General features: G+C 56.6%; 1 protein-coding gene across 1 annotated transcript; it reads right to left on the bottom strand.

Moving 5' to 3' along the window:
* Positions 1-27660, bottom strand: SGSM1 (small G protein signaling modulator 1; the record flags this gene model as incomplete). The annotated part of the gene is made up of 24 exons (XM_082007932.1): positions 27585-27660; positions 18772-18934; positions 17807-17959; positions 17176-17243; positions 16492-16637; positions 15877-16008; positions 15167-15291; positions 13068-13135; positions 12466-12629; positions 11818-11947; positions 10504-10683; positions 9259-9397; positions 8808-8872; positions 8266-8411; positions 7489-7617; positions 6844-7026; positions 5109-5180; positions 3754-4338; positions 3425-3549; positions 2024-2106; positions 1571-1680; positions 1173-1269; positions 580-747; positions 1-89 (listed from the first exon to the last, which is right to left on the bottom strand). Exons 1-24 carry the CDS (start codon positions 27646-27648, stop codon positions 1-3), a joined length of 3384 nt encoding a protein of 1127 aa, XP_081864058.1. The 5' UTR covers positions 27649-27660.

The following is a 27660-nucleotide window of genomic DNA, read 5'->3' on the forward strand; positions in this document are numbered from 1 at the left end:
TCATTTGTTCTCAATCAGAGTCTGGACTTTATAGACAAGGTCCCGAGCCAGCTTCAGGATCTGCTTGGTGTTGTGCCGCTCAGCCATTTCTGGAACACAGACAGAAGAGACCCACAAAAAGGCTAGACCCGAGCAGCCCGGCATCTCGAGGAGCTCCCCCAGCCTCACAGCTCTCTGCTCCTCAACCGAGCTCCAAGTGGGAGCTGAAATTGCGAACTCCTGTCCAAGTGCCCAGGCCCCATCCCTCGCAGAGACACCTGACTCTGAAGAGCCATCATTAACCAGCTCATCTTGGGATGATTACAGCCAGCAGGAACTCACAGCTCCCTTCAAGCACGGCAAGGGGGGCTGTTGCCAAGGATGGCACCACCATGGCCCCTCAGAGCCTGACTGTTCAGGGGCAAGGGGTCTCTTTACTGTCGTGTTCCAAGCATCAGTGTCGCACAACCACACACTGCTCTGTTTGTTTTAAACATTTACCGGTATAGCCCAGATATGACTGTCTACAGTCAGACAGGCATGTGCTGCCTACCTCTCAGCAGCTGCCACAAATTCAGCCCAATAGAACACAAACCGTACCGTTGAAAAACTTGATGATGTCTGTAAAATCCATGTTGTTCTCCAAGATTATGTCCCGGTACATTTCCACCAAAGCCAGGGCTATGAAGAGCACATAGTGGGCAGAGGAAACATGTGCAGCTGCCCAGATGGTCTCCCAGACGGCGAAGACGTCATCGTACACCAGCTCTGTTAACAGAGGAAAAGGCCCAGCAGTTACTACACCAGCCACGGGGTTACAGTCATCCCCACTCATAGAGTTCACAGCAGCACTGGGAAGACACGCTGGGTGGTTTCTTCCCACCAGAACCTGTTCCAGTTGGAAGCAATAAGTCAGTCATTGGTAGAGACAAATATTCAGGCCTGCAGCAGGTGGCACAGGCTTCAGGACAAACCCGGTGGAGGCTCACCAGCAGCGCTGGAGCAACGGGTTCCGTATCTAGACAGAAAAGTCAGCCACAAGTCTACCAGGGAAAAGCAACACAGGAACACATGGTACAAAGTTACGTTCAGACAACCGAAGTTGCAGAGTGTACCGAGAAGCGCGGCAGCACGGCACACCTTGCCTTCCCTCCCCATGTGCTGGTCTCAGCTGCCTCCCTCCCAGCACACACCTCTCTTGAAGTCCAGGAGAAACCATCGGTAGCAGAAGTAGAAATGAGTGTAATCACCATTCTGGTGCATCAGCTCAAAGAGCTCAGAGTCCAGAATCTGCCAAGAAAAGCAAAAGGAACCTCATCAGCGCACACCAGAGACACCAGCCCCTCCTCTGCCTGTCCTCCTCCGTTCCCACCGCTCTCCTACCGCACCACCACATCTTCCAAGCAGTTTCTCCCTCCTTTGCAATGCTGGCACATGTCGCTCCCAGGCTCTCCTCTTCACAGCCACTTGCCCTCCCTCCTGCTTCCCACCATGGAAAGCTCCTCTCAGGCCCTCCAAGACCCCCACCCCAAGAGCAGCTTTTCCCCCTCTGGTTTGAGAGGCTGCCAGACCTGTGCCAGGACCCTGCTACCTGGATCAGAGATCTCATGTTGGCAAAGTGGGTGTCCATGGCTCCTCCGTGGGGAAAGTTCTGATTCATCCTCTTCATAAGTTCGGTGAAACAGCTGAAAGCCAGAGCCTCTGCGCAGGGAAGAGAGACAGGGACTGCTCGGCTGCACGGACACTGCCGCCTCCGCACCCGCATCCCCTGCGCCATCCCCTCGCGGGAGGGATATCCCTCCCCGCTCCACACACACGGTCAGGGGTGCGCAGCCTCGGGAATACAGATCCCACAGCAAAAGGTACACGCTGTGCCCAGGTTGGGTTCCTGGGAGCCAGACAGCATCAAGAACAAATGGGATCCTGCCACCAGCCGCTCCACACCTCCGAGCACGGGACTCTCCCACTGCAAAGGGCCACCAGCCCAGCAAATCCCCCCACGCGCTCCCACAAAGGCACCAGCAGAGCGGAGCCACCCACTCACCATCATCCAGGATGACCAGGAGAGGGGCTAGCAGGTCACACATCCCCTGCACGTAGCCGATCTCGATGTGCTGCCAGATGTAGCTGTGTGAGAGAGCAGGAAAGGTGGCCTGTGAGCCCTTCCCGTGCCACACATGAGTGCCACAGTCTGCCACCTCGCTTGCCCATGCCCTGCCTCTGTTCCTGGGACGCCGGCATTTCCTGCGTGCTGCCACCAATGCACGGCAGCAGGCAGGGCAAATCAGACCTGTTTATTCTGTTACGCCTGCGCTCCGTTCCTCTACAGCCAGCCTGTAAATGATTAAGTTCCCGTGGTGATCTCGTGGCACAGCCCTGGATCAACACCCCGCGATGGCCACATCCAGGGCTGTGCCACGGCCACTGCATGGAAATCAGTGCAGGGAAAAACCGAGATCAAAAAGCACAGCAAGGTGGGGTGGTTGGTCAAAGGGCAGAGACCAAGAGAATTTGGCCATTTATCCTCTCCCTTCCCCCTCGGTTCATCCTCTTGGTGCTCTCTGCATGATATTGCCTGCTTCGCCTCCCCGGACCCAGCGTCTCAGGAAGCAACCAGCCCTGCAGAGATATCTTCCCATATTTGGTAGCAAGTCAAAATGCATTCAGAAAGGACTCAGTTCCACTGCTGGCACAAGGGAACAATCTTTCCCATCGTGCCCATTAGTTTTCCAAAATCTGCTGCACTGTCGGTCTCATCTCAGCAGAGATCTCCAACTCCGGCTGTTAGATAAAGTGACAGCTCTAATGAAATAGCAGCTTCTCCTCATATTTGCAAGATGAGTAATAATATTTTAGCCTTCGCTGCCCCTGAAGCAGCTGCAGCTGCTGAGCTGGAGTTGGTTTGAGTCGGTGAATGTCACACAGCAACCCCTTAGTCACAGGGACTAAGCAAAGAGAATCAGAAACGCACCCAGGTATTGCTGTCTCCTGGGTAGGCACTAACCGCTTGGCCGCTTCAGGCACCTCCTCATTAGCACTACAGCTCTGCGGGCGGATCCTCATTAAAACATTTTCCAGGCATGTTCCAGAGAGCAGGTGGGCTGCACTGGGTTCAGACCCCGAGGCAGCGTGCCTGGGCAGCCCCGGGGAGCCCACTGCTTTGGCCAACGACCCAGACACGTGGCAGTCACGGGGCAGAGCAGCACAAGGCAGGACGGCTGGACTCCTCGGTCTGGTAACCGGGAGGCCCTTGGAGCTGTGGCCCCAGTTCTGGGATGATGAGGGGATTCGGGGGAGGAAATCAATGAGGCAAAACACAGTAACCAGAACAAAGTTTGATGCTCCAGCCTCAAGGTGAATTCAGGGAAACCAGCCACCAGAGTCAGGAGCCTGCTCTCCTCGCAGGGAGGGCTGGCAGGTCCCACCCTGACCCCACCGCTCCCACCTGCACATGATGTTGCGCAGTTTCTCCAGGTTGGCAGGGGTGAAGTACCAGTAGTTGCGGTCACACCGCTGCACGTCCTTCTCAATGCGGTGCAGGTTCACCGTGTACATGTCCAGTAGCTCTGGCTGCCCAAAACAAAAGCAAAGTTGATTTGTTTTCAAATAAAAAAAACAAAAAGGAAGTTGCACAGGCAACGGAGCGGCAGGGCAGGGTTTGGGTGGAAGGTGGAGAGCCCTCGTACACACAACCGCGGGATCAGCACCGGGCAAACACAAGTAAATAGTGAGGCACCCAGGAAGAAACCCACTCGGTGAACAGGCCGTACTTACAGAGTAGGTGACACCCATCGAGGAGACGGCAGATGCTTCACTGTTGGCCAGATCAGCTACAGCCAGAGAATCCAGCTGTGGGTACAAACTCTCCATCTCCGGCTCCTCGGAGAGGTTATCTTCGCTCTCCACCAAGCTTTGCTTTTCAGCTTCGCTGTCTGCCCAGCTCTCTACCACAGTCAGGGCCACAGCGTCACGACCACGCAGGACCCTTGCCGAGCGCTCACCCACGGGAACAAAGTCCACACTTCCACCGGTGGGAAATTCACCTTCCAGGCTGTCTTGGCCCTGCAGCTTCTCCTCCTGCCGGGCACTTTCTGGGTCCTGTGGGGCTGGCACGTCGGACCCACCGGCCTTTCCCTGAGAGCTGGCCGAGGATTTGTTGGTTTCCAGGGTGCTGTCCTCATTGCTGAAGCTGCGCTCCGAGAACCCCGATGCGATGGAGAAGTTCTGGGAAGAGGGGTGGCCAGAATCGGGGGAACACGTGCCGTTAGGAACCGTCCCGTTGGGGATCTTGCTTTGTTTGCTATCTTCCAGCTGAGCATCTGCTTCGGTCTGTTCCACTTCATCAACAGATTCAAACACCTGCACAGCACAGAGCGCCGCGTGAGAGCGAGCAAACCCCCCGCGTTCAGCAAACTGTCGGGAATTCAGTTTCACTGCTGAATGCAGCTCTTGGGGATGTAACGCCCATGTTCCCAACGGTGGGGAGGGAGGAAGGTCTGCTCTACATGTGCAGGGCTCACACCAGCAACCAATGGAAGAAAGCTCAGAGGACTTGAGGGCATTTTAACTTACTAGTGCTGTGCCTGGCTGTGGCTCCACATCTTCGCTACAGTGAGACAACTGCAGCCTGAGCATCTAGCTCTCTGTCCCATTTTAACCAGACTCTTGGAGGAACTTCTGGGCACAGTTCCCCTGCCCAGATTTGGCAGGTCAGTGCTTGGTCATTTGCACAACTTGGAGCCCACAGTCTCTGCTCCAAAGGACTAGATTTTACTCAGGGTAATATATTGGGCAGAACATCATTTGAACAGGTTGGTTACACACATGGTTACTCGCACACGGAGCAGCCAAGGGCCCTCAAGTGTGAAGGCCACACAGGGGTTGGGTCCTTCAAGCCTGGGCAGAGCAGGCTGGTGAACACCGAACACCGCCAAGCAACACGCGGTGCTGGCCTCGCTGGCTCCAGAGGCAGGTCTGAGAGTCGCTCACCTCCTCCGACTACTGCTTCTGTCTGCCAGAAACCGTTACGGTCACCAACCGGCTCTCAGCCCAAGCCGGGGCAGAGAGCCGTACGCTGTTGGGCGGCCGGTGTCCGAACGAGCAAGAGGGGACAAAGCGCTGCCGCTCACCTGCGTGCTGGAGCTGGAGTCGCTCTGCAGCCGGGCGTGATTCTGTCGGCCGGAGCTGCAGCTCTGCGAAGACTGCAAGAGAGAACAAAAAGGCCAGTGAAAAGGCAAAGAGGATGGTGTCTGGAGCGGGGGGGAGGCTCAATCACGCTATCAGAGGTGGGCACATCTGCACGTAAAGAACAAGCAGAAAATGCATCCAATAAATTCTCATCTTTGGGCCATGAAAGACGTTCACATCACATCAACTCTGCCATGCAGATCTGTCATGCAGCGCGGCACCCTGCCTCACTGACATTTACTGCTGGAGAAGATGACAAAAAGCAAAGTCCCAGGCCAACGCAGTTGTTGAAACACTGTATGTTTGGGTCTGAAATGAACTGCTTTCTTCTGGCCTTCAGAGAGGTCACGCTGTCTCCCTGGAGTGCACATTTCTACAAAACTCTGTCCTAATTTGGCAGCAACGCAATTCGCCCCATCTTAGTTTACATAAACGATGAAGTCACAGGCCATAAAACAATCCCTCCGAGCATATTAATGTTTTTTCCTTTTCTTAAAAGGACAAATACTGATGTTTTAAGCCAGACTCAGTTGAGGCAGCCCCTCTAAAAGTCAACAGCACCCTTTTCTGGCTTCCAGCTGAAGCACAGAAGGAAGTGTCGGGCTTTGCAGCTACCAGCTCAGTGCTCTGCCTCGTGGATTCCCTCTGAACAACCAGCCTTCACGTAAGAGCGAGTCCGCCCGTTATCTGAGCCGTCCCTGCGCCAGGCTCACAGCGCAGGAGCCTGCGGCCGCTCACACTGCACGCAAGTCGGGGTGTACAGAGCATTGCAATGACATCACACACAAACAATAGGGATTTAAGAAAACACAGCATTTTCAGAACGGCAGCAGGAGTTGTCCCCACCCTAGTATTGTGGGTGTTTGCTGGGCAGGGCTCTGATGGAGAGAGGAAGGGCGACAGTTTTCCTCCATTACCATGGGAGCATTTTATAACAGGAAATTTCAGACGGGAAAAGGGTAAAACTTTGCATGGATTAACTCTGCCAGCTCCCCTCCCAGCACATATTCCCAGGGCACGCAGACATGGATAGCAAAAAGGAAGCTTCACAGCCCCTCAGTGTCAAAAACATGGTCTTCCTTCCTCCCTCCCCCTGCTTCAACACTGACTTCCGCGGAACTAATCCTGATGTGCGCCAGGAGTGCAAACCGGGTAACAAGAGATACCGCAGGAACATTTCACAGGACTGGGAAGAGTGTCTGGATTCAGACACGTGGCTCCACAAACGAGTTCTGGGGTCCTGGCGGACCCGCTGTCCTCCGCCAGGACCCCCTGCCCTCTCCCTGCTGCCCCTGGCCCACGCGGGGCCACAGACGCAGAGCGGTTCAGCGCTGCTGCGGATGCTGCAGCTGCAAGGACCAAGCAAATCTGTTCGACCTCCATCACTCAGGCCACAGACCAAAACCAGCCAGTGCAGCAGCCAACAGCATGGAAACTGGGGTGATACTGCAGAAGGTGCCCGCTCCTACTGCTAAATGTTCTGGAAGAGCAGACGAAAGAAAATGGGTAAGAAAGCTCCAATCCTAACTGGCACGGGTTAGAGAGCAACGAGGCGCAGAGGCAGGCAGAGGTCAGGGACGGAGGGTGAGCGAGAACCGTGCCTCCATCCCTCGCTGTAGCACAGGCTGACGCGGAGCCCGGGTGGGCGCAGCCCTCCCCGAGCCCCCGCACCCTCACCTCGTTGCTGATCGTCGAGTCCCTGTGCAACATCCTCTGAATGTGGGAATCCAGACTGGCCCCGGACGAGCACTTGGCCAGAGCTGCTGCGTGCGACTCCTTCTCCCGCTGCCGGACGATGGCCTCACAGCCCAGCCACTCCGCCATGGTGTGCTCGTAGCAGGTGCGGATCTGGTCGTCAGCCTGCAGCGTTTAGAGACAGAGTCTGGAACAGCCCAGAAACCAGTGCCGCCTCCACCCCCCAAGCAGCCCTGCACAGACAAGCTGAGCGCACGCTTGCGTTAGCCATGGCTAGATGGGACATAAAGTCACCCAGCTCCGGCACAGTGACAGCCAGAGCCTGACCCACAAACCCTTGCAAAAATTAGGACAGAAAAATGACCATCTGCCTCCTTCCTGCCTCCCAGAAGCGTGCAGAGCACTGAACATCAGCGGCCAGCAGCTGCATTGAGCTTGGTCCTACCAATTCCTGCCTACCTGAGTCTTTCTCCCACCTCCCATCTACAGCCGCAGTACAAAGGGGGCACAACGCCCAGTGGATTCATGGGGTGGACTCTGGCACACGGACACTTCAAGCTGTGAAACATCCAGGGCACACCAATGCCATACACCAGGCTGCTGAGCTGGCCACACACCCGTACCAACCTCCTTCCTTTCTGCCTCCGTCATCCCAAACTGATAATGGCCCAAAAGGAAGGGCCAGACAGCCTTCCTGATCTCGTGCTGGATCCCGCCATAGTAGATCAGCCGCAGCAGCTCCTGGTCCTCATAACTCTGTGGGAAGAGCTCCGAGTCAGCGCACGGATGCAGCCAGGACCAGAGCCCATCAGCTGGCAGATGCAAGGGCAACCCCAGCCTGGCTATTCCGTCTTTTGGCGCCCGGAGTGCTGCCCAGACGCTGATCACCCGCAGACTCGCTGCCCATTCATTGCAGATGCTCTCTCCGATCTCCGCTTGGGTTTAAGTACAGCCAGAGGCCCCTGCGGATGGGCATTTTGGGAAACACTGGATCACCACAGCCAGAAAGTGGCCCACCGAAGTCACTCAAGGTGACTGCTGTGCCTCTGAGCACCGGCAGTGTGTCAGGACTGCAGCACTGGTCACAGCTCTCCGGCTATCCTGCCGTAACAGCACGCTGGGACCCCTGCTCACGACCACAGTACTCAGGGTGACAGACGCTGCTGTGGGCAGGCTCCGAACAGCAGCAAGTTACAGAGCGCAGCCTTCGTTCCCCGGCTTCCACGCGCCAAGGATTAGGAGCCCCAGGCTCCGTGCAGCCCCGGGCAGGCCGCGTGACTTCTGTTCTCAGGGAACTTCTCAAACAATGTGCTTTACTTTACCATGCTAGAGCTGCTTAAGTGACGCTGCCCCGGGCATCCCAAGCCCACCACAACTGGCACGTCCCAAGAGTGCTGGCCCTACCGTGCTGTCCTGCAGGTACCGCTGCCATATGTCCACAGTCAGTCCCGAGCTGGCATTGCAGGGCACGTCAGGAGACACGATGTTGTGGTTAACCAGCGCAGATAGGTGGGTTCGCACCGTGGAGAGGTGTCTGCAGTAGGCCAGCCCTGCATCAGGCAAAAGCAAACATTCAGCTGGGGAACTCGGGGAGCCACGAGGATGAAGTGCAGGAGAGCGCTCCGGTGACTCTGATCCACAAGGGAGACCCTCTGAAGCCACATCCAGCCTAAGCAGCAAAGCAGGGAGTCTACTGGGACAGCTCAGTATCTCATCATCTTGTACCACCAGCGGTGCTGCTCGCTGCGCTGAAGTCCGAGGATCAGAGTTCAGATGTTTGCTCCCAAGCCTGAGCACATGTACATAGGGCCCTGCATGCAAGAAACTGGTCCCAGTACCCTTGGCCACCACCCTGCTGCCTCAGCACCACTCCTAGCCCAGAGCCCAGGACATCATCCCTTGCCCATCACACTTCTCAAGACACCATGCACGTGACAAGTACTCACAGCCGTAGAAGGCCCGGGAGAGGATTTGGTACTTCATATTGTCACACAGGAGCTTCAGCGGAGCTCTGCCGATAAAGACACTGTCAGATGTGAGGACAGCAAATGCTCCCATGCGTTCCCTCAGCCCCTGCTTTGATCTGACTGTTCCAGCTTTGCCTTCAGAGGCGCACCACGGGACCGCTCCTCATCTTGAGAGCAGCAATTCTTGCTGCCAGGAGATGGCCACGGAGCAGCTGAGACGTCCCAGATGAGGGGACAAGCCTCACTTCAGCCTGGACGCGTCCCACTGGCCCCTGCAAATGGCCCCTGGACAACCGAGCCAAGTGTGAGGCTCGAGCCACCACTTGCACCATAACTGCTCTAGTTCAGCCATCCTGCTGGGCTTTCACCCGTAACCCCTGTTTTATTCTACCTGTATTTCTCAAAGCAAGCGGCAGCAGAGCCGTCATACCTTTCGTGGCTGCAGCCGTTGGATGGCCCACCGTCAGAGGAGCCGCTCTGAGAGCAGGAGGAGCAGGAGGACTTGCGGGTGCTGGGCTGCCACATGGGAGGCAGGCCAGCAGCCGGTGTGTCCATCAGGTCCTGGGGCACTGTAAGAGGGCAGAGAGAGGAGCATCAGCTACCGTCTGGCACTGCCCCTGGAGTCAGGCGAGCCACAGGAGGTCAGAGAGGAGAGTTTTGATTAGCAAATGCAGCGTCCCGCACTCTTCCCAAGGAGACTCCAGCAACCAGGTAGGACCCACACCAGGTAAATCACAGCACCAGCACCGGTAAGCTCAGGAGAAAGGAAAGGAAAGGAAACAAAGAGCATTGATGAGAGAGTTAGAGAACCATCTGCTAATTAACTACAGTGCCTTCAGCAAGCTAATCTTAAACTGCTGAGTGCTGACCAGAGCAGAAAACAAACACCCAACCCAGAGGGACTCGAGACAAGGGGCTGCAACAGACTGTCACACAGATGAGGAAGAAAATGATTGAAATCAACCACTGCCCCTGGAAAAGCGGGTCACTGGGGGAAAAAAGCCCCCATCTCTCAAACACCAAGGATCCCACCCAAGATTCAGGAAAAGAAGGGAGCATCCAAATCACAAGACAGGAGATGGAGACTTTGATGAAGAGGTTGAGAGGGACAGCAGGAGCAAGTAGCTCTTCATGTTGTCACTTGCTAAATCCCTGCTTAGCCTCAGCAGTGTTACTGCAGCGGCCTCGGATCCTGCTCGGGTACCGCCCTACAAACCGACCAGGCGCAGCGCCAGCGCAAGGGAGCGCGCAGCCCCGAGCGCCGAGCTGCGCCCACGCTGCGCCCCTTGGCTGCTGGTCTGGAACAGCCCCTGCCCGGTGGCCTTGGGCCTCCCTAGGAAAGGGTCATCATGAAGGTGAACTGTGGGATGCAGAAAAAGATTAATGAAGAATAATCCCGTTTGCTCCTCCCTGGACATTAAATCATGGTAGAAATTCCAGCTTCCAGCTGGGAGAGGGCTTCCTCACTCGCCCTTGGTCTCACTGGCTCTCCCTGCTTGTGATATTGAATAACTGATACTAGCAAGAAAAATGTTGAAATATTGCTATTTCCCTCATATTGAGCAGGCGCTGATGGTCAGTGATGGTCAGCAGTGACAGGGGACACCGCTGCAGGAATTATCAAGTGACAACGCGGGCAAGCAGCAGTACCAGACACAAACGACAGCCACATTACACTGACGCCGGGAGGCCCCCAGAGCGGCAAGGGGAGGTCGGAACGCGATGGGGAGCCTCAGAAACCATTTAGGGATCACCACCATCTTGCTTGCGGCTGGAGTCCTCGCGATCTTCCCTCTCACAGCAGTGATGGAGATCACAGATGCAAGGAATGGGTGAAAATTACCATTAATGGTAACTAGAGACACAGAGAGAGGACAAGGGCACAAATGAAAGGAGAGAAGAGAAGAATCTGTGGAGAAGAAACAACCGATGCAGTCCCAGCCCCCTCTGGGAAGGTCCACAGGAACCACACAGACCTCGATGATGCCAGCTGAGGAGATTGCAGCAATTCGTTTCACAGAAAATGTGGCCCCCAGCATGGAATTTTAAGGAGTAGATCAAAAGGAAGCTACAGAAAGGAGCATCTCTATCTGCTATTTTAGCTTCAATCAGATTTTTATCTGACTCACTGAATTGCGTTAGTCATCTAAAGGCAGGGAGAACTAAGCATAATCTTAACTGATGTTACGGAGGAGTCACAGGAAATGCGATTGCCCCCTTCTAGCCTCAAAAATACAGGAGCAAGCTGTTGATCAAATTTCAGTTTTTTAAAAGCTCAAGTCTTCTATTGCACTCTTGGTTTCCCCCTTATAAAGTCATCTACAATGTTCCCAGACGTCAAAAAGTTGTTCTTAGTGTCCCACAGAAGAGTGAGGACAAACGTACAGTCACTTCAGCCAAGCACGTTGTTCAGATCATTCACAACCAGACACCAGGAGAGATTTCTGGTTTGGTGAATCCAGCAGCACCCTCCCCCTTGCCCTGCGAGCTAGGGAGTGAAGACACATGGGTCAAACCTGGCAGTACACAGAAAAGGGTGCTGTAACGTCTCCTTCGTGCTGCAGAAGCAACGCTGAAGGAACACGGCTGGATTTAATGCAGCACTTGCCGACTTGGCCTGGCAATAGCGAGAGAAGAATCAGCCCTGGAGGCTTGCGATGGTAAAAAGGGACCCCCAAGGAACATGACCAAAGTAAACTTTACTCCTGAAATTATGTGCAAGAATTTTTTTCCAACCATTACGGCAGTCATGGCCTGTTGTGCAGCTGCAGAAATGAAGGACTCAGTAGCAAGTGAAAAGTTAAAACAAAAAAATAAGCCCCCAGCCCATACCTAAGGCTGAATAAAAGGCAGTAGTGTTACAAGCAAAACCCATGGGTCTCTGGAACCATTTCCTGGCACGAAGTGCCACGTGCCTGTCAGTGCTGCATCCCCGGGTGCCCAAACACCCCGTGATAACCCACCTGAAACACTCTGCCAACGCACTCACCGAATTCAGACTGTGTCCCTGGGTAGATGATCCTGAAAACATAATCTGTGGCTTCCTCCTCTTCCTTGTCGGATGCAGACTCGGAGGAGCCCTGGGGACTTCGCTTCCTCAGCCTGGGAAACACCTTCCCCTAGGTGAACAAAACGCGCTCACAAGCCGCCCCGCGCTCGACCACGCAGGCCGGCATGGCCGCTGCCTTGCTTACCGAACTCCTGCCTAACAAGAACACGTGCTTCGTCAGCCCGGATGATGCTCGCATGTTCCCTGTGCCGGAGCAGCCTTTGGGTTACGCTTCCAATTACGGGGCGAGTACGTAGCCCTGTTTGCGCACAGGGTACGTATAACCCACGCAGCACGGCCAGGTCCATGAGAACCGAACCCACCATGCCAGGACCCCCATACCACCTCCCTTGCTTTGCCCAGAAGGGTCTGTTTAGCTGGTCAAGGCCATGAGCTAAACCAAACTGCCATATTTCAATCCCACCTCCCTTCTTAGTTTCAGGAGGGGGATTGTTTAAAATGCAGCAGCCCCTAATATCGGGCAGGGTTCCCCCCATCAGCTCTGCTCTGAGACACCCCACAAGGGAACACCAGCAAGGACCCGCAGCGCTGTGGGCTCAGGAACAAGCCCAGTTTTGGGGTGCCTACCTTTCCTCGCTGCGACCAGAGGGGGGGATCCAGCTGGCCATGGGGCAGGAGGCCGTTCTCCAGGCACGACAGGAACTGCAGTAAGTGCCCTCCTCTGGGGAACCGCAGCGGGGGCCTCTGAATCCCATCCTGGCTCACCAACACAACCGTTCCACCGCTGTCTACTATTAGCAGCAGTGACAGCAGAGAGAAGACACACAGATGAATGAGGGAAACCTTATCAGTCAAAAATGCAGAGGACGGGCAAGAAAGCTCAGGGAATTGTCTTTTTAGTGTGCAAAGCAAAGGATTTCTTCCTTGTTTGGATTCTTCCCCGAGTCTGTTACAAGCCTGGGCTCCTGGAGAAGGCTCGCCTGGGAGATCGCGCCCGCGAAAACCACAGAGCACCGCTCTGCAGGGAGCGCTCCCCAGCCAAGCACCACAGCCGGGAGCTGGCTTAAAGGTTTTCCTAGAAGCACTCACATAGGAGTGACCACCCAGAGCTCTGGACATCTGCCCTGGAGCTGAATCAAAACCCTCCCAACACGGGCACTCCCCAAAGATCCAACGAAGCAAAGGTCAGGGTGATGACACCCTCCGGCAGCCCCCCACTCTGGCCTTACCTTGCTGGTGACAGTGCAAATAGACGATCTCCTCCAGGCGAATAGTCATGGCGTAGTCCCAGTACACGCTGGAACAGAGAAAGAGAGGAAGCAGTGAGCTTCAGGGATGCAAGAGGCTCTGCTTCTGTTCACTTCAGCTCCAGATCCTGCCTCCAGCCACCCTGGCGCCAGGGGAAGCTGCAGAGAGGATAAGGTCCCAGCAGCAGCGCGACTGCCACGAAGTCAGCTGGGGTCAGTGACAACGTCCCTCCAGAACCAGTAACTGTCCCTGCCACTACAGCTCGATCAGGGCGAGTCCAGCCCCGCCTGCCCCGGGCTGTTTCTCTATCCTCACATCGTTCCCAGACACGGACAACGTGTCCGTGGATGCTGGCAATAGCAAGAGGGACGCGGAGCCCTGCAGAGCTGAGCAGTCTCCCCTGGGCACCCCAGAAAGGACTCCTCGCCTTGCTGGGGTGCTGGGAGAACCCCATGAACATGGCAGGAGCAGCCCCGGCGCCCCAAGGGAAGATGCAGCGCGAGCCTGGGCTGCTGCTCTGCTGAGCTCCTGTCCCCAGGGGAGGGGGAAAAGAAACCCTCGCAATTCGTGGGGTTTTTTCAAGGCTGAAAATAGATTTGGTCCCGGATGCTTCTGCTCGAGATCCGCGCTCCCTCGGCACAGGCACCTCCAGGTGACTGCGCAAATCTAGGAAACGCCGGGAGAGCTGCGGGTCAGCAGGCAGGGCAGAGGGCCAGGGAGATGCCAGGAGGAAGGCGGGGAAGGGGATCTCACCAGAAGAGACGCGGCCTCATGCGGGGTTTCGCTTCTGTGGAGAGCCGAGCGAGAGCACCGCTCTGTGAGGGTGTCAGCATTTAATAACATCCCACTTCTTTGCAACAAAGCAAATTTCCCAAATCTGAGCAGCGTTATCTGCCACTTCTCAAAAATAGCGCTTAAAATAAAAGCTTTATAAAACAGCTTATGAACACAGTTAAGGACGGGGAGGGGTGCATAAGTATATCCTCCTTGTATATTCGTACTTACTTTGGCATCTGACTCCTCTCTTCCTTGGTCACGTCTTGACACTGGGAAGTTTTAGAGCTTAGGCTGATGCCCAAGTCAAGAACTCAGAAAAGTAGCGTAGAGATGAAAATAGAATTTTAGGGGGAGGGTACCAGGCATAAGGGAATGGCCCAGGGGCCAAGAAGAAAGGGGAGACGAAAAGAACACAGGTAAACAAAAACCAAAGAAAACTACAACTGAGAATAAACAAAACTGAGAACAAGTTTTGCTGAAGATGATCTTTACTCTAGGTCAAAGAATCAGCGTCCTGAACACTCCAGCTTTCCTGGAGCATTTGCTGGTGGAAGGGGATTTTGTTTGCTTCGTTTTGTTTCTCGGGCAAATTGGGACCTGGCGTGATTCTGTACTTTGTTAAAAGGACTGCAGCTATCAAGAGAAATGCCAGCAGTCCACAAGGCAATCCCAGGCAAAAGGGCACGGCAGCACACCCTGCCAAGCAAACTCAGCAGGCTTCGGGCTCCCTGGAGGAACACGCTCCAGGGACTCCCTTAAATCCGAGGGACTTTAAATACCTGCACGTCGGCTCAGCTGCAGGCTGTACCCAAACAGCACTACAAAATGGCACGCGCTCTGCTACCAAGGTACGGTTATCTGGGAACCGCTCGCGTTCCCCCTCTCTGCTGACACTCTTCTGGTGTGTATGGGTTCCTCAGTTCCCCAGATTAAAATAACCATGATAAACCCGAAAGCACTGGGTAGTGTGTAGAGAGGGCATTCTCCTGAGAAAATCCCTGAGGGCAATAATGAAACCACTTCGCTACTTTCAGAACAAGCACCCCCGGTTCCCTTGCCGAATGCTTCCCAGCGGAGACGGGCAATAGCACAGCATCCCGCCGCACCTCCCACAGCCCACCTCTCCCACCACCTCAGGCCTCCTTCCCCGTCCCTCCCCTGCTACAGACTCGAGGATAATCATTTCGCTCTGCAGTCAGTGGGAAAACTCACTGATGGCCTTGGACACCGGATCCACACTCTGAACCTGGGGAACACTTGCCTCCCCTCTGCCCCGCGCTAGGGCGCACTCGGAGTCAGTCACCTCTTCTCGTAGTCCAGATCCCCCACGGAGCCGTTCATCAGCTGGTTGGGAGTCCACTTCAGCGCCATGATGTCGGCAGTCTGGTGAAGGGACAGATATCCCGGGATGGCCTCCATGTCATCTCGCTTGAGGAGAGGAATGCAGGGAGAGAGTGAGCTGGCGAGAACAGCCTGGAAGACACCAGAAGCATGAAGCACTGCCTCAGGCTACCCGAGGCTGAGCCATGCCCTGGAGCACAGTCCTGGAGCATAACACAGCCCTGCCTGCCGCCCCTGAGCCCATCCTCTCGCCCACAGTGAGAAACCCACAGCGGCCCCGCAGCAGAGACTGCCCTGGCCCTGCAAACCCCCCAGCAGAGACAACACGACCCCTCACCAGCCTGGAAAAGAGCAGCTGCCCGGCTGAGGCACTTAACAGCTCCACCTAAGCAGTTTGCACTTCATTTATTCGACTACAGCAAGCAGAAAGGGACAGGAGGAGGGTTCTGTGGCCCCTGGTCAAGAGAAGGCAGGGAGAGGAGCCGGTTTCTACTCAGAAGCGGAGTTCTTGGAGTATCCGTATCACCAGGGCCTCAAACACAGTCCAGTCACTGCCTTCCCAGATGAAAAATGAGCCTGTCCTTTTTTCCATCAAAGAGAAACTAGGGACAAAATTCCCTGGCAGGGAGCAGAGCAGCATTTTGAAGCCCAGATGCCCCAGCAGGTACTTACCGGCTGCACCAGGACGTTGTTCTTGCCGTAGAGGAGTGTGGCTCGGGAATTCTGGTGCAGCGACTCCACGTAGTCCCTGGCAGACAGCGATGGCCGGTCATCCATACTGCCACTGGAATGCCTCTTCTGAATCTGGTGAGCACAGACACCTCCTGCTTTCAAAAAGCTTCTCTTGAAAGGTCATTTCCTCCTCACTTACACACTTAAGAAAGTCACTACTAGAAATATTTCCCTTTGTGTCCTCTAAGAGGACTCCTGGCTCCGGCCAAGCGCGATTCTGTACCTAGAGAAGCCCCAGGAGCGTGCTTCATTTGCAATGAACAGAGCAGACTTCAGCTGCCTTTGCTTTTTGTTCATACATGATGTTCTAAAAGGGCAGAGCCCCGTGATGCGGTGCCGCTCTGCTGCAGCACGCCCGCAGTCTCCACGGCCCCTGTCCCCAGCACTTCTGGCTTGAAGACTTCAGGTAACGGCACTTTTCTACCTTCCCTCATCGGAGGGCTTCACAGCCCCTTCCAAACAGACAGAGCCTCAAGCCCTGGCGAGCACCGCCCGTGCGGCCAGGAGCCGCGCTGCGAGGGGCTCTCCCTCCCAGCCTGGCGTCCCCCCACTCACGCAGAGCGCCGGGCGCTTGGTGGGCGAGTCCTGGCGACAGTGCGAGCTGTGGATCCGGTGCCTCTGAACCAGCTCATCAGCGGAGGGGTCTGTCCAGAAGTGATCAGCGGTCTTCATCTTCGTGTACTCTAGTGCACAGGGCCCCACTGCGCAGAGAAGACAATCGCAAACATTAGGAAGTCGTCGGTGCTGTTCCAGCGACCGCGGTCACCTCTCGGAGCCCAGCACCTCGGAGCGGGGGCGGTGGGACGGCAGGCAGCAGGCTCGGCACACGTCGCTGCAGTGTGTGACAGCAGCAAAGAGTTCAGAGGGGTCAGCCGGCCCTGGCAGCGAGCAATAACCCCCTGCCTGACCGGGCACGTCCGCGCCGAGCCCCGCGGCGCAGCACCGCGCCGCTCCCGGGCGCCGGCCTCAGCCCTGCTTTATGCCCGTCGGCATTACTGAAGCCTGCGCGAGCAAAGCCAGCCCTCGAGCTCAGCCTTGCAACTCTCCACCTCCACGCACTGCTCAGCGGCTGCGCATCCTGCGGGCTTTATCAGCGCTCCACAGGGCTACCTGTCCGGGGCTGCGATGTTTTCTGAAGTTCCTACTAGAAAACAACTGCATTTCACGTCCCAGATCACAGAACTGGGAACACAGGTTTGGAAAGCAAGCTATCAAAGTGGGGTAAGAGGAAAGTGTTACCCAGTAAAGATGCAAGAATTGGCCCATCCACAGGATCCATCAGGAGCGCTTCTTTCTCATAGTACTTACTAGAAGAAACAAAAGAGAGCAGAACGCTGTGGCAATTCAGCGCCTGGGACTGCAAAATGACAGAGACAGTGCTTTTAAATCACTGACATGCCCTTCCCTTTCTGTATCACTCCTTGTCGGCGAGAGGGCAAGCCGCCCTGAACGGGCTGTGTCTGCTAGCCGTGCAATTTGCGGGGAACCGACGCCCTCCCACAGCACATTGCCGGCACCACCACCACCACCAAAACATCCCGAGGACTGGAGATGACACCTCCCCGGGACAGGACACCTCAGCATGCAGTTTGCAGAAGACAGGGACGATGCGGTCCCCAACAACCCAGCTGTCGGCAGAGCAAGTGTGGCCTGTCTTTATTTTAGAGAGCGTACAGTGGCCACCAGCAGCAGGGAATCAGTCAGAGTGCCTGTGCTGGGCACAGAGCAACGCAACTGGCCTGTCCCATCCAGGGACTTCTCTGGCCCGCTCGGACACAGCTCAGCCAACAACACCTCCAGCTCCACTGGAAGGGGCGGATGCTGGTAGTGAGTTGGGACGGAAAATTGGTTGGCCTGTGCCAGCACTCACCTGCTGTTTTCTACCAAGTAATGCACGATTTTATCCAAGACCTTTTCAAAGAGGGCTGTGCGGATCCAGAGGTGCTTGATGGCTTGGGGAGACAGGTTGGGCAGCTTCGGCATCTTGCGCACGTTCTCCGGGATGCCCTGGACTTGATTTCGTCTTTAGAGGTACAAGGAAAAGACAACAACATCCCTGGCTCATCGCTGAGCATGGCAGGAGCCCAGGGCACTCACGGCACCTCGTGGGGCTTTCAGTGGTGCTGACTGTGGTGGCTGGGGGATGCCCAGGGAACCGCGTGGGGACAGAGCTCTGGAGACTGCTCCCTTCATCTATTCCACCCCCCACTCCAGAAGGCCCACATCTGCATTTGGAAACTGACTTCAGTACATGGGTTTCCCGCTATAAAGGCACCCTAGAAGAAGCCTCTGCCTCAGCAGAGTCCTCCAACCCACACACCTTTTCCACTGGTGCCCGAGGACAGCAGTTTGCAAGCAAAGAGGCATATCTTAGGACAGCATAAAGATTCCTGCCCCCAGGTAGTGGCACCATCCATCTCCCTGGTTCCTGTCCAAGGATGACTAAGCCACTCTCAAGCAGAAGTTGAATTACTGCAGGTTCAAGCCCTGCACATTGAGGCAGACCGAATTTGGTTCCAGTTGGCTTAGTGCACTGCTCCATAAACTGTGGCAGTTCAGGAGCACACATGCTTAGCTGCCCCTGAAGCGTGAGACAAGGGGCAGAGGACCTAAGAACTTGTCCATTCCAGCTTAAATCACAACTGCAATTCACAGTCTCCTAGAAAAGCAACCTGTTTGGCCAAGATATCAAAAGCCCAGGACAGGACTCAGCTCCACTGCAAGAGCAGTTCCTCCTGCAGAGGCTCCAGCTGGACACTGCGATCCACGGCCATACCCAAACCACACATCCACACCAAAACACAAGCTGGGACAACAGCAACGCTGGTGTCTTACGCGTTCTCGATGAGCTGCTCCAGGTCTTGCACCTTCTTGCAAAGCTCCTCCGCCAGAGGAAAGCTCTTTCCGACCTTCATAAACAGCGCTGCTATCTTGTTGCTGCGCAGGAATCCTGCCGCCCTCCTCTTCAAGCCGTACAAGACACAGGCTTCCACGGCAGCTGCAACGGAGCAAAGTCGTTACCGAAGCAGCAGGAGAACTCGGAGCTCACGTCACAGCGGCCGGTCTCCTGCTGCGTCCATGGCCCTGCTCCACAGCAGAAATGTTTCCCGAGAGGAAACCAGTGCCGCGTTCTACTTCTGCCTAAGCAGACAGGAGATTAGGGAACCCAGATGTCTTTTGACACAACGCAGCAGCCAGCGGTACAGCTTTTCTGTCTGCAGAGTCGTCAGTTCTGCTGACTGTAGAGAGGTACAATTTTATTTTTGCAAAACAGAAGAAGAAAAATTGAAGTCGGTGAAGTCTATTAGAAGTTCAGCTAACCTGAACAAAAAGACTAGCTTGATGGAAGTTAACATGAACCGTGGGTGTGCGCAGATGTACGTACTTCAAAGGAGAGTTAACTTGTGCCTGCTAAAGTAGATCCAGGGTCTCCCTGAAATCACCTGAGAGGGACTAGTCAGGCAGAATAATTTGTCTTGTACTCACTTATCTGACCAACCAACAGCCTAAAGAGACTTTACTAGATTGGCGACGAAACGGGAACGTGCAGCTCTGTGCCACCGACAGCAAGCAGTCTGCGCTGACGTGCCAAGCTAGCAGCCTGGATTAGGATTTCTTGGAGCACTTTGCTCATTCATAAAAACAGAGCAGGAGAAAGGGCTCGGACTGCTGTGCTCGCAAGGCCTTTGCTCCGGATGCGCCAGGATCCGGCTCTGCTACATGATACCCTGAATGCAAACAAATCGATGCTAATGCTGGAAAACCTCAGCGTGCACCGAGGTTGCACCCTGCTTCCAGGTCTGTGCCGGCACGATCGGTGACTTTCCCAGCAGAGGAGCAACCAGCTCATGGCATGGTGGTAACCGCACGGACCAGGAGCTGCCAAGAGCCCGCTCGTACAGAGATGCTCCGGTCAAGCCTGTGGGAGTAAACAGCTCGTCTGTGGTTTAACAGCTTGAAGCTCAGCGTGGCTGTACACCGCACAGCGATGCGTCTGGCAGTGCTGCCCCAGCCAAACGGTTCTGAAACCGTTCCAGGTGACCAGTTTGCCTATGGGGCCAGCAGCCCCAGCCGAGCCTCGACAGAGCGCGGGCTATCGCGGTGTCACTGGGGAGAGCGCTGCCGACAGCGCGCCAGATGTGGGGTCTCTCTGCAAGCTCAGCACACCAGTCCCTCCTCCTTCTCTCCAGCGTGCTCATCGGTCCAGCCACCATTGTTAATCAACGGGCTGGATGGAAGGATGGGCTGTAGAACGCCTCAGACAATATACTTTAAGGCAGAGAACATCCCCACCCGGCCTTCAGGAGAACAGCCTCATCAGACATGCGACACCTAACGAGGAAGCGGGCGGCACCTTCTCCAGGCAGGATAATTGCTTTGCTATGCAGCCGAACAGGCTGACGTTCTCCTCGCAGGTTTCTTGCGGATTGTAGAGAAACCAAACAACTCACTGAAGTTTTCCCTTCAACCCAGTTTGAGGGACAAGTGCGGCTGGACCGGATTTTGCCCGGGGCTTCGCCTAACCCCCCGCGCGGGGCTTTGCCGACAGGCAGCGTCAGGCACTCACCAAACCACGGCGAGTGCCCAGAGAGTGCCGGGCGCCTGGAGACGGCGATGACTCCACAGGAAGATGCGCACACGTACAGGCTCCACCGGCAATCTGTTTGCCGGCGTCCCCTGGGAGGCCCAGGATGGATGTCTAGTGTCAAACACAGGCTTATTAAACAGGCTGATCAAAGCGCTGGGAAATGACATGGACCCACAGTTCTGCCGGCTATTGATCTGGGTCTGACAACGCGCGTTCTGGCGCACCGGCACCCCTCCTTCCCCAGGAACGTGGCGCTGCAGAGCCAGCGGCGCTCAGCCGTCCCTGCAGCGGCCCAGCAGATGCCCTTCTCGCTTGGAAAGGCATTTTTTCCTACAGCTGAACAACTCTATGGAGACATTTAAAAAGGCATTTCATGCAAGACCCATCAACATCAGCTCCCGGGGCTGAGAGATGCTCTCATTACCTCTGCCCTGCTGAGTGCCATGCCCGAGTTCACCGCCGAGCGGGCGGGCAGCATCTGAGGTGCGGCAAGACGCGTCCTGCGCTAACAGCGGAAGAGCAACGCGCAGGCCGGCCAAGTCCTGCTTACCCAACACCAACCACCCAGAGCCGCTGGACGGATACCGACTTTTTAAACAAAGCCCTACACAAACCCTCCTGGAGTCCAGAGATGCTGCAAATAGCACGGCCCACGTGTGGATGGGTCTTCCTACCTGTCCCAGAGGATTATTTGCAGCCGCAAACAAGACTAGACTGCTTCAGGGCTTTGGGACCAAACACAAGAAGACCCTCCCCTCCCTCACACACACTCAAATCACCCCCACCCCACCCTGCGTCCCTTCATTCCTTTGTTCCACGCTCCAAGGCTGAAATACAAGTGACAGACACAAACAGCCCTGCGCGCCTGAGACTGCACCCAGTCGTGCCCGTTTTAGAGTGTCCAGCCATGGAGGCATCTCCTGAAAGCTCAGGCAGGTCTCTGCTGCTAACCTCCCGCAGCAGAGTCAACCCCGGTCAAGTGAGGCCAGGAGCAAACTGGAAGGGAATTGCAAGCAGAAAAGCCACAGCTTTGCTTTGCTTTTGGAATGTAAGGTTATGCTAACGTACAGCTGAAGAATAAATCACGGCAGCACCTTCAAAACCTGGGGAGAAGTCCCCCCTCTCCATCGAGGCTGAACCAAGAGTGAGGTCTCTGTGGGACCACGTCAGCACTCTACCGATGGAGCTGGGCTTTACCCCAGTGTCTGCTGCCCGCGCTGCGCAGGGCACCATCACCCCCTCCTCCAATTTGTATCTTCTGGGATTTCCCTGTTCTCATAGAATCACAGAATCATTAAGGTTGGAAAAGACCTTTAAGATCATCAAGTCGAACCGTCAGCCCAACACCCCCAGGCCCACTAAACATGTCCCGAAGTGCCACGTCCACATGTTTTTTGAACGCCTCCAGTGACGGTGCCTCCACCACCTCCCTGGGCAGCCTGTGCCAATGTTTGATCGCTCTCCCAGTAAAGAAATTTTTCCTAATCTCCAATCTAAACCTCCCCTGGTGCAACTTGAGGCCATCTCCTCTGGTCCTGTCGCCGGTTCCTTGGGAGAAGAGACCAACCCGCAACTCACCACAGCCCCCTCTCAGGCAGTTGTAGAGAGCGATGAGGGCTTCCCTCAGCCTCCTCTCCTCCAGACTAAGAGCAGCCAACTCCAGCAGCCACCTCCCACTGTTCGGGGGTGGCCTCCGCCTCGAGCACCAGCCTGGCCGGGCCCCAACGCCCACCGGGTGCAGCTGGGCACCGGAGCTGCCGGACATGGCGTGAGAGCAGCGCTGGCTTTTTGTGGCATTCCCAGCTCTGCCAAGCCACCCACTGTCAAACCAATTACGCTGCCACGCGGCGACTTATCAGAGCCCCCTTTTCCAAGCTGCACGTGGTAACGGGTGGCCAGCAAGGCAACGAGCCCAAACAGCCCCGCTGTGACTCGCACCCGCCCTCCTATGCCGGAGAGAAAAGTCACGGAAGCAAGCCCGGGGCGGGCAGATGAGGCGCCCAGCTGAGCGGCCGCTGCGGCTCCCAGCGCCACGAGGGACCAGCAGCCAGGGATGCCTCCCTGCAGCCCACCCGAGAGACCATCGCTGCTGGGCACCGGACGTTCGACGCACCGTCGGTTCCGTCCCAAATTTCCAGCAGACAAGCGAGAGCAGTCGCGTGCCTGCAGGAGAGCGGCAGACCGCTTCGCCCACATCGTGGCCAGCTGGGGAACGGCACATGGGAGAAAACCCGGACAGCCGAAAAGCCGCCCGGCACGCTCCAGCAAGACGGAGCGGTCATCAGCATCTGTCCTCAATGCCGCAGCCTGAACCTCTCCAAAACTACTCCTGCCAGCAAAACATACAGTCTCCGAAGGAGAAACTCTCCCTGTGCTCTCCCCAGGGCTCAGAGGCTTGAGCCCAAACACTAAGAGCACCTTGCCCGTGCTAAACGCAGGCATAATGGTAGTTCCTTTTTTAACCTCACGATTTTTTGAGCCCCGTTGATAACTTACTGTCACCACTGCAAACAGACGCTGTGAAGACATCCTCCCCATCCCTAAAGGTATCATCTACAGCAGAAACACACGGTGCAGGAGCTCTGTGCAGCTACACCCCGCTGAGGTGGGAGTTTTGATTCTCAGCAAAAGACTAAAGGTACTTCTGCCACCCCGAGAGCGCTGTTGCCTGGCACGATTCAAACCATGCAGGGGCTGAGCACGAAGGCAGCCTCGGCACTGACGCGGACAACAAAGCCCCCGGCTCACGCCGGCCCCCAGCCCTGCCGCCAGCTCGCCGTCAGCCTCCCAGGGCGGCGTGAACGCGGCAGATGCCAACTCGCGTTTGTCTGCTTCAAGCCCTTCCCCGGCGGGCAGAGCGGGGCCGCTGCCCTTTCCTGCCAGACCACTGGTTTCATCAGGCAGGGTTTGCGGTACGCTGGCTGCGCGGACGGCGAGGAGGGCTCGGCGAGGACGGTGGCTCTTCCCGGAGAAAAGGGCAGCTCTGCCTAGCCACAGCCAGGCTTGCAGCACGCTCTGCTCGTCAGGGAAAGAGGTTGTTTATAAGCTCGCCCGGCTCACCGAGAGCCACGGCACCAAGGAAGGTGCACGTACCGTTCAAATGAGAGGGCAACAGCAGAGGGACCAGGAGGCGTAGACACCAGAAGCCAGCGAAAGCGCAGTGGCGTCATTAAGAAGCCAGAAGGAACCAAGGAGCCCTTTGTGCCTGGGTGCCTCAGCTCCGTGTCGCAGGAGGCTATAAATAATTCCAGGCTGTGAAGCCTCGTGCTGCACAGAAAAGCAGAGAATGAGTCACACCTTGAAGTCTGTTCTGCTCTTTCGATGCCGTTCGGTCGACAGCGTACAAAGGCACACAGGCCTGAAACAAGCACCTGCGTGCCTTTTATGCAAGGGCCCAAGAGAAAAGGAGGAAGGCAGCCACTTCGCTCTCCAAAGCGGAAAAGGAGACCTCGCAGCTCCCTTCTCTTTCTTTTTTGTGCTTGTCTGTGGATGCTACAGTCTTCTTCAGCGGCGACAGCGCTGCTCAAGCCTCCTCGGAGCAACTTCTTCAAACGCTAGCTGTCGTCACTTCTATCATTTTCTTCCCAGCCTCCAAATTAGCGAGCCGCACTTCAGCTATTTGTCAACCGAGGCGTGCGGCTCCCCCTCCGCACGCTGCTTGCAGCATTCGCGCGGCAGCAGCCGCACGGCCCCAGCCCGGGCGTGCTGGAAGCGCCGCTGACTGTAAGCCAGCAAACGTCTCCGCTGAGCGCGACAGGCGCGGCAAGCAGATCAGGCTCCAGACGGGCACGGGCTGCCACCCCCTCCCCGGGAAGCCAGGGCTCGTGGTGTCGGAAGTAGAGCGGCAGAGAGGTGCCCGGGCAGCTTCAGTCGCGGGGCTGAGCCCCGGCACGACAGGGGACTTCATTGCTTTGCCCTTTAAAGCAACTCGCTCGGCCAAGGGCCCTGCGACGTCCACGTCCCCGGCTCAGACCCCAGGCAGCAGCAATGCTGAGCAGGCACCCCGCAGCGGCGGAGCCCGGCCGCGCTCGCCCGGCCGCCTGGGTTTGCGGGAGCAACCCTTCCCCCTGCAGCGACGCCGGGCTTCCAGCGGGGACCGCAGGGCCGGCTGGCTGTCCCCGGGGCGGAGAGGCGGCAGCAGAGAGGGGTTTGCCATTGCATGGCGGCACGGGACAAGGAGGTGCCCGAGGTCTGCTCCAGGAGCACCCAGGCACGCGGCAGAGGCCGGGCCCTGCCCAGCGGTGCCCCCAGGGATTCCCCTGGCGAGCAGGGAGGCCGTGGCTGGTAGGAAGGCTCAAGCCCAGGGAGCCCACAACGTCACCTCCACTGCATGGCAGAGCTGGGCCCAGGCTCTGGCTCTGCAGCCAGCGGCGCTGCGGCCTGCCTGCTCGGCCATGACCCTGCGTGCTGCCACAGACACTACCGCGACGGCCGGCAGCAGGGAGAGCCGGCTCATGGCGGAGAGCACGGGCGCCAGCGCCGCAAAATTGGTGAGCGGGCAGAGAGGGAGCACAGCTCCCTCCGGCAGAGCTACGATGATGCCTCCTCTGTCCGTCTCCTCAGCAGAAACACGTGAAACGGAGAGGGCAGCGGGCGAGCACCGCAGCCTGCGGAACGGCAGGGGAGGCATGGCTTCCTCGGCAGCGGCGCATGGCTGGCGAGCGTGCCAGGTCAGACTGGGCCAGGAGAAAGAGGTCCCACCTCGCAGATGGGACCCACGCCAGAGCTCTGCCGGGGCCCAGGCACGCTCACCGCGCTTCCCGAAAGCCCCTTCCAAGCAGGCGCAGATGCTGCGCTCCAGGACAAGACATCCTGCCCTGGGAGGCAGCGGGCAGAGGGAACCCTAACTGCTTCATCAGGAGTCCAGTGTAGGAACGGCGTCTCGCAAAAGTCAGGGAGCACCCCTAAAAGGGCAATTCCACTGATTTTGGTGGATGGAGCCTGATCTCACACGTGCAAGTGGGGAAGCACAACAGGGTAAGACGCCCAGCACAGCTACTAGCCCTCAGCAAGCCACCTTCAGCAAACTACCTCCACCATTTGCCCAGTGCTGCCAGGCACCTGCAGCGACAGCTTCTGCATCCACGCCGCTCCGAGAGCGGCGCCTGGAGGGAGAACCACCGTGTCTGGCAGGAGTCTGGCAGAACGCGCTGCTGCAGCGCTGACTGCTGCTCTCTTCTACCCGACACTGCCAGGGGAAGGGGCTAAAGACAGATTCAAAAACAAAGGCGCCTGGGAAACCCCCCCATTGGGCAAGCCAGCTACCGAGGCGCAGGACAGCAGGGGACTTGCTCGTCTTCCATAGCGGTCACTGGTGTCTCCCAAAACCAGTATACATCTCTCGGGCAGCTGCTGGTGAGGAGACGGAGGCAGACGGCGGGCACCAGGCGCCTTGCCAAAGCATGCTCTCGAGCCCTGGGTGAGTGGGTAAATGCTTGACGCTGACAGGGCTCCCGGGGCACAGAAAGCACAGCTCGCGTGTCTGATTAATGCCGTCCTTTTGTCTCCTTGAAGCTCCCCATCTGGCTCCTGCTCCGTCCCACCGGCGCCCCAAGGGGCTGAGGAATTTTCTTATCCATGCAGCACCTAGCACAAAGGGTCTGTCCCGTGCCCGGCTCCTGGGCTACGACCGCCTCGCTCAGCCGGCAGCCTGAAGTGCTCGCCCCGTTATCAACAGACTAATTGGTTTGAAATTCAAACGCCCCCAGGCCACCAGCCAGGTCTCCCCACTTGGGAGCACTTGGGGGGCTGGACAACCGAAGCTGCTGAAGAAGCTGCTTTACCTGGGCTACAACTGCGCCCAAGGCAGACGCTTACTCTCCAGTTTGAATGGACGACCAAAGCTGCACGGAAGGGCCAAAAGAACGGAAACAATCTAATTTTGCCACTTCGATCGCAAAGTCTCCTCAGATGATCAGCAGTGATCTTACTAACGGTGAAATTCTGGTTTTGTCTGTTAGAAAAGAGAGAGGAAGCCAACGTGCTGGGCCATTAGCACTGCTCTGTGGGCTGGTCCAGCCCCCAGAAACCTTCGTCAGCCCCCCCAAAACCTCCTCCACCAGCTGAGAGGAGCCGGGGCACCGCTGCCAAGCGAGGTCACCAGCCACGCCGTGCGTTCCCGCATCGCAGTCACGGCTTGGGCCGCCACAAATCCCGCTGCTCCATGGGAGCTGGCAGGCTGCCCCGAACGCTCCTCCCGGGAAGCGCTGGCCTGCTGAGCTCTGCACCGGGCAGGGTGCTGAGGCCCGGCCTCCAACTCGTGACACGTGCCACCAGGAACGAAGCTGCTCTCTCCTGCTCCACGCCACCTTTGAGGTACAAGTACTCCTCCTCTCCTTGGGATCTCTGCTCCACAGTCCTTGCCCAGAGTCCCCGTGGCACGTACCACAGACAAAAGCCAACAGCTCTTCAGGGAGGTTTTTAGAAAATGCTTTGCCGAGACTTTGATGGATCCTTTCTGAAACACTTCCCGCATTTACAAAATTGTCACACCAGTAGAAAAAAAAAAAAAGGTGAAAAAAAGCAGGTTAAGTGAAAAGCACAGCTGCCAGAAAAGAAGCAAAAACCTGCACAGTGTCAGAGCAGATCTTCCACAAAATCCACTTTAAATCATTTATCAGCCTCCAGCCTCTCTGCTCCTGCACTCACGCAGACTGAAGACTCCTTTCCATAAATTCCTATTCCATAATAGCAAGAAATATTTGGACTTAACAGACTTTCTGTTGACTCAACTCTCAAGGGAATTAAAAAAAAAAAAAAAGATTATTTCTAGCATTTCCTAAGTGACTGTATGCACTGCCAACATCCTTCCCTCTTTTGACACATCCCAATGTATTTTAAGCACGGAGCAAAGCCCTCAGGGACTCAGACCACTGCCAGGACAACTCACCCTCTGGCACTAGCCGCCTCCCAGGCCCCAGCACAACGCCCCGGCGCTGGACCGTGCCCCAGGGGCGTTCCACCCCAGCACCACCGCCCCAGCACCGGGCAGGGAAAGCCCAACGTGAAGAGGGTGCTCCAGCCCCCAGTTCAGGTCGACATCGCGCCACCAGCGACTCACCACAGAAGGAGATGATGTGGCTGCTGTCCTCATGCACAAACTTCCTCGTCACCGCCTCCTCCATGATCTGCTTCAC

This window comes from Phaethon aethereus (assembly GCF_964289735.1).
Source record: "Phaethon aethereus genome assembly, chromosome: 17".
NCBI classification, from domain to species: Eukaryota; Metazoa; Chordata; class Aves; order Phaethontiformes; family Phaethontidae; genus Phaethon; species Phaethon aethereus.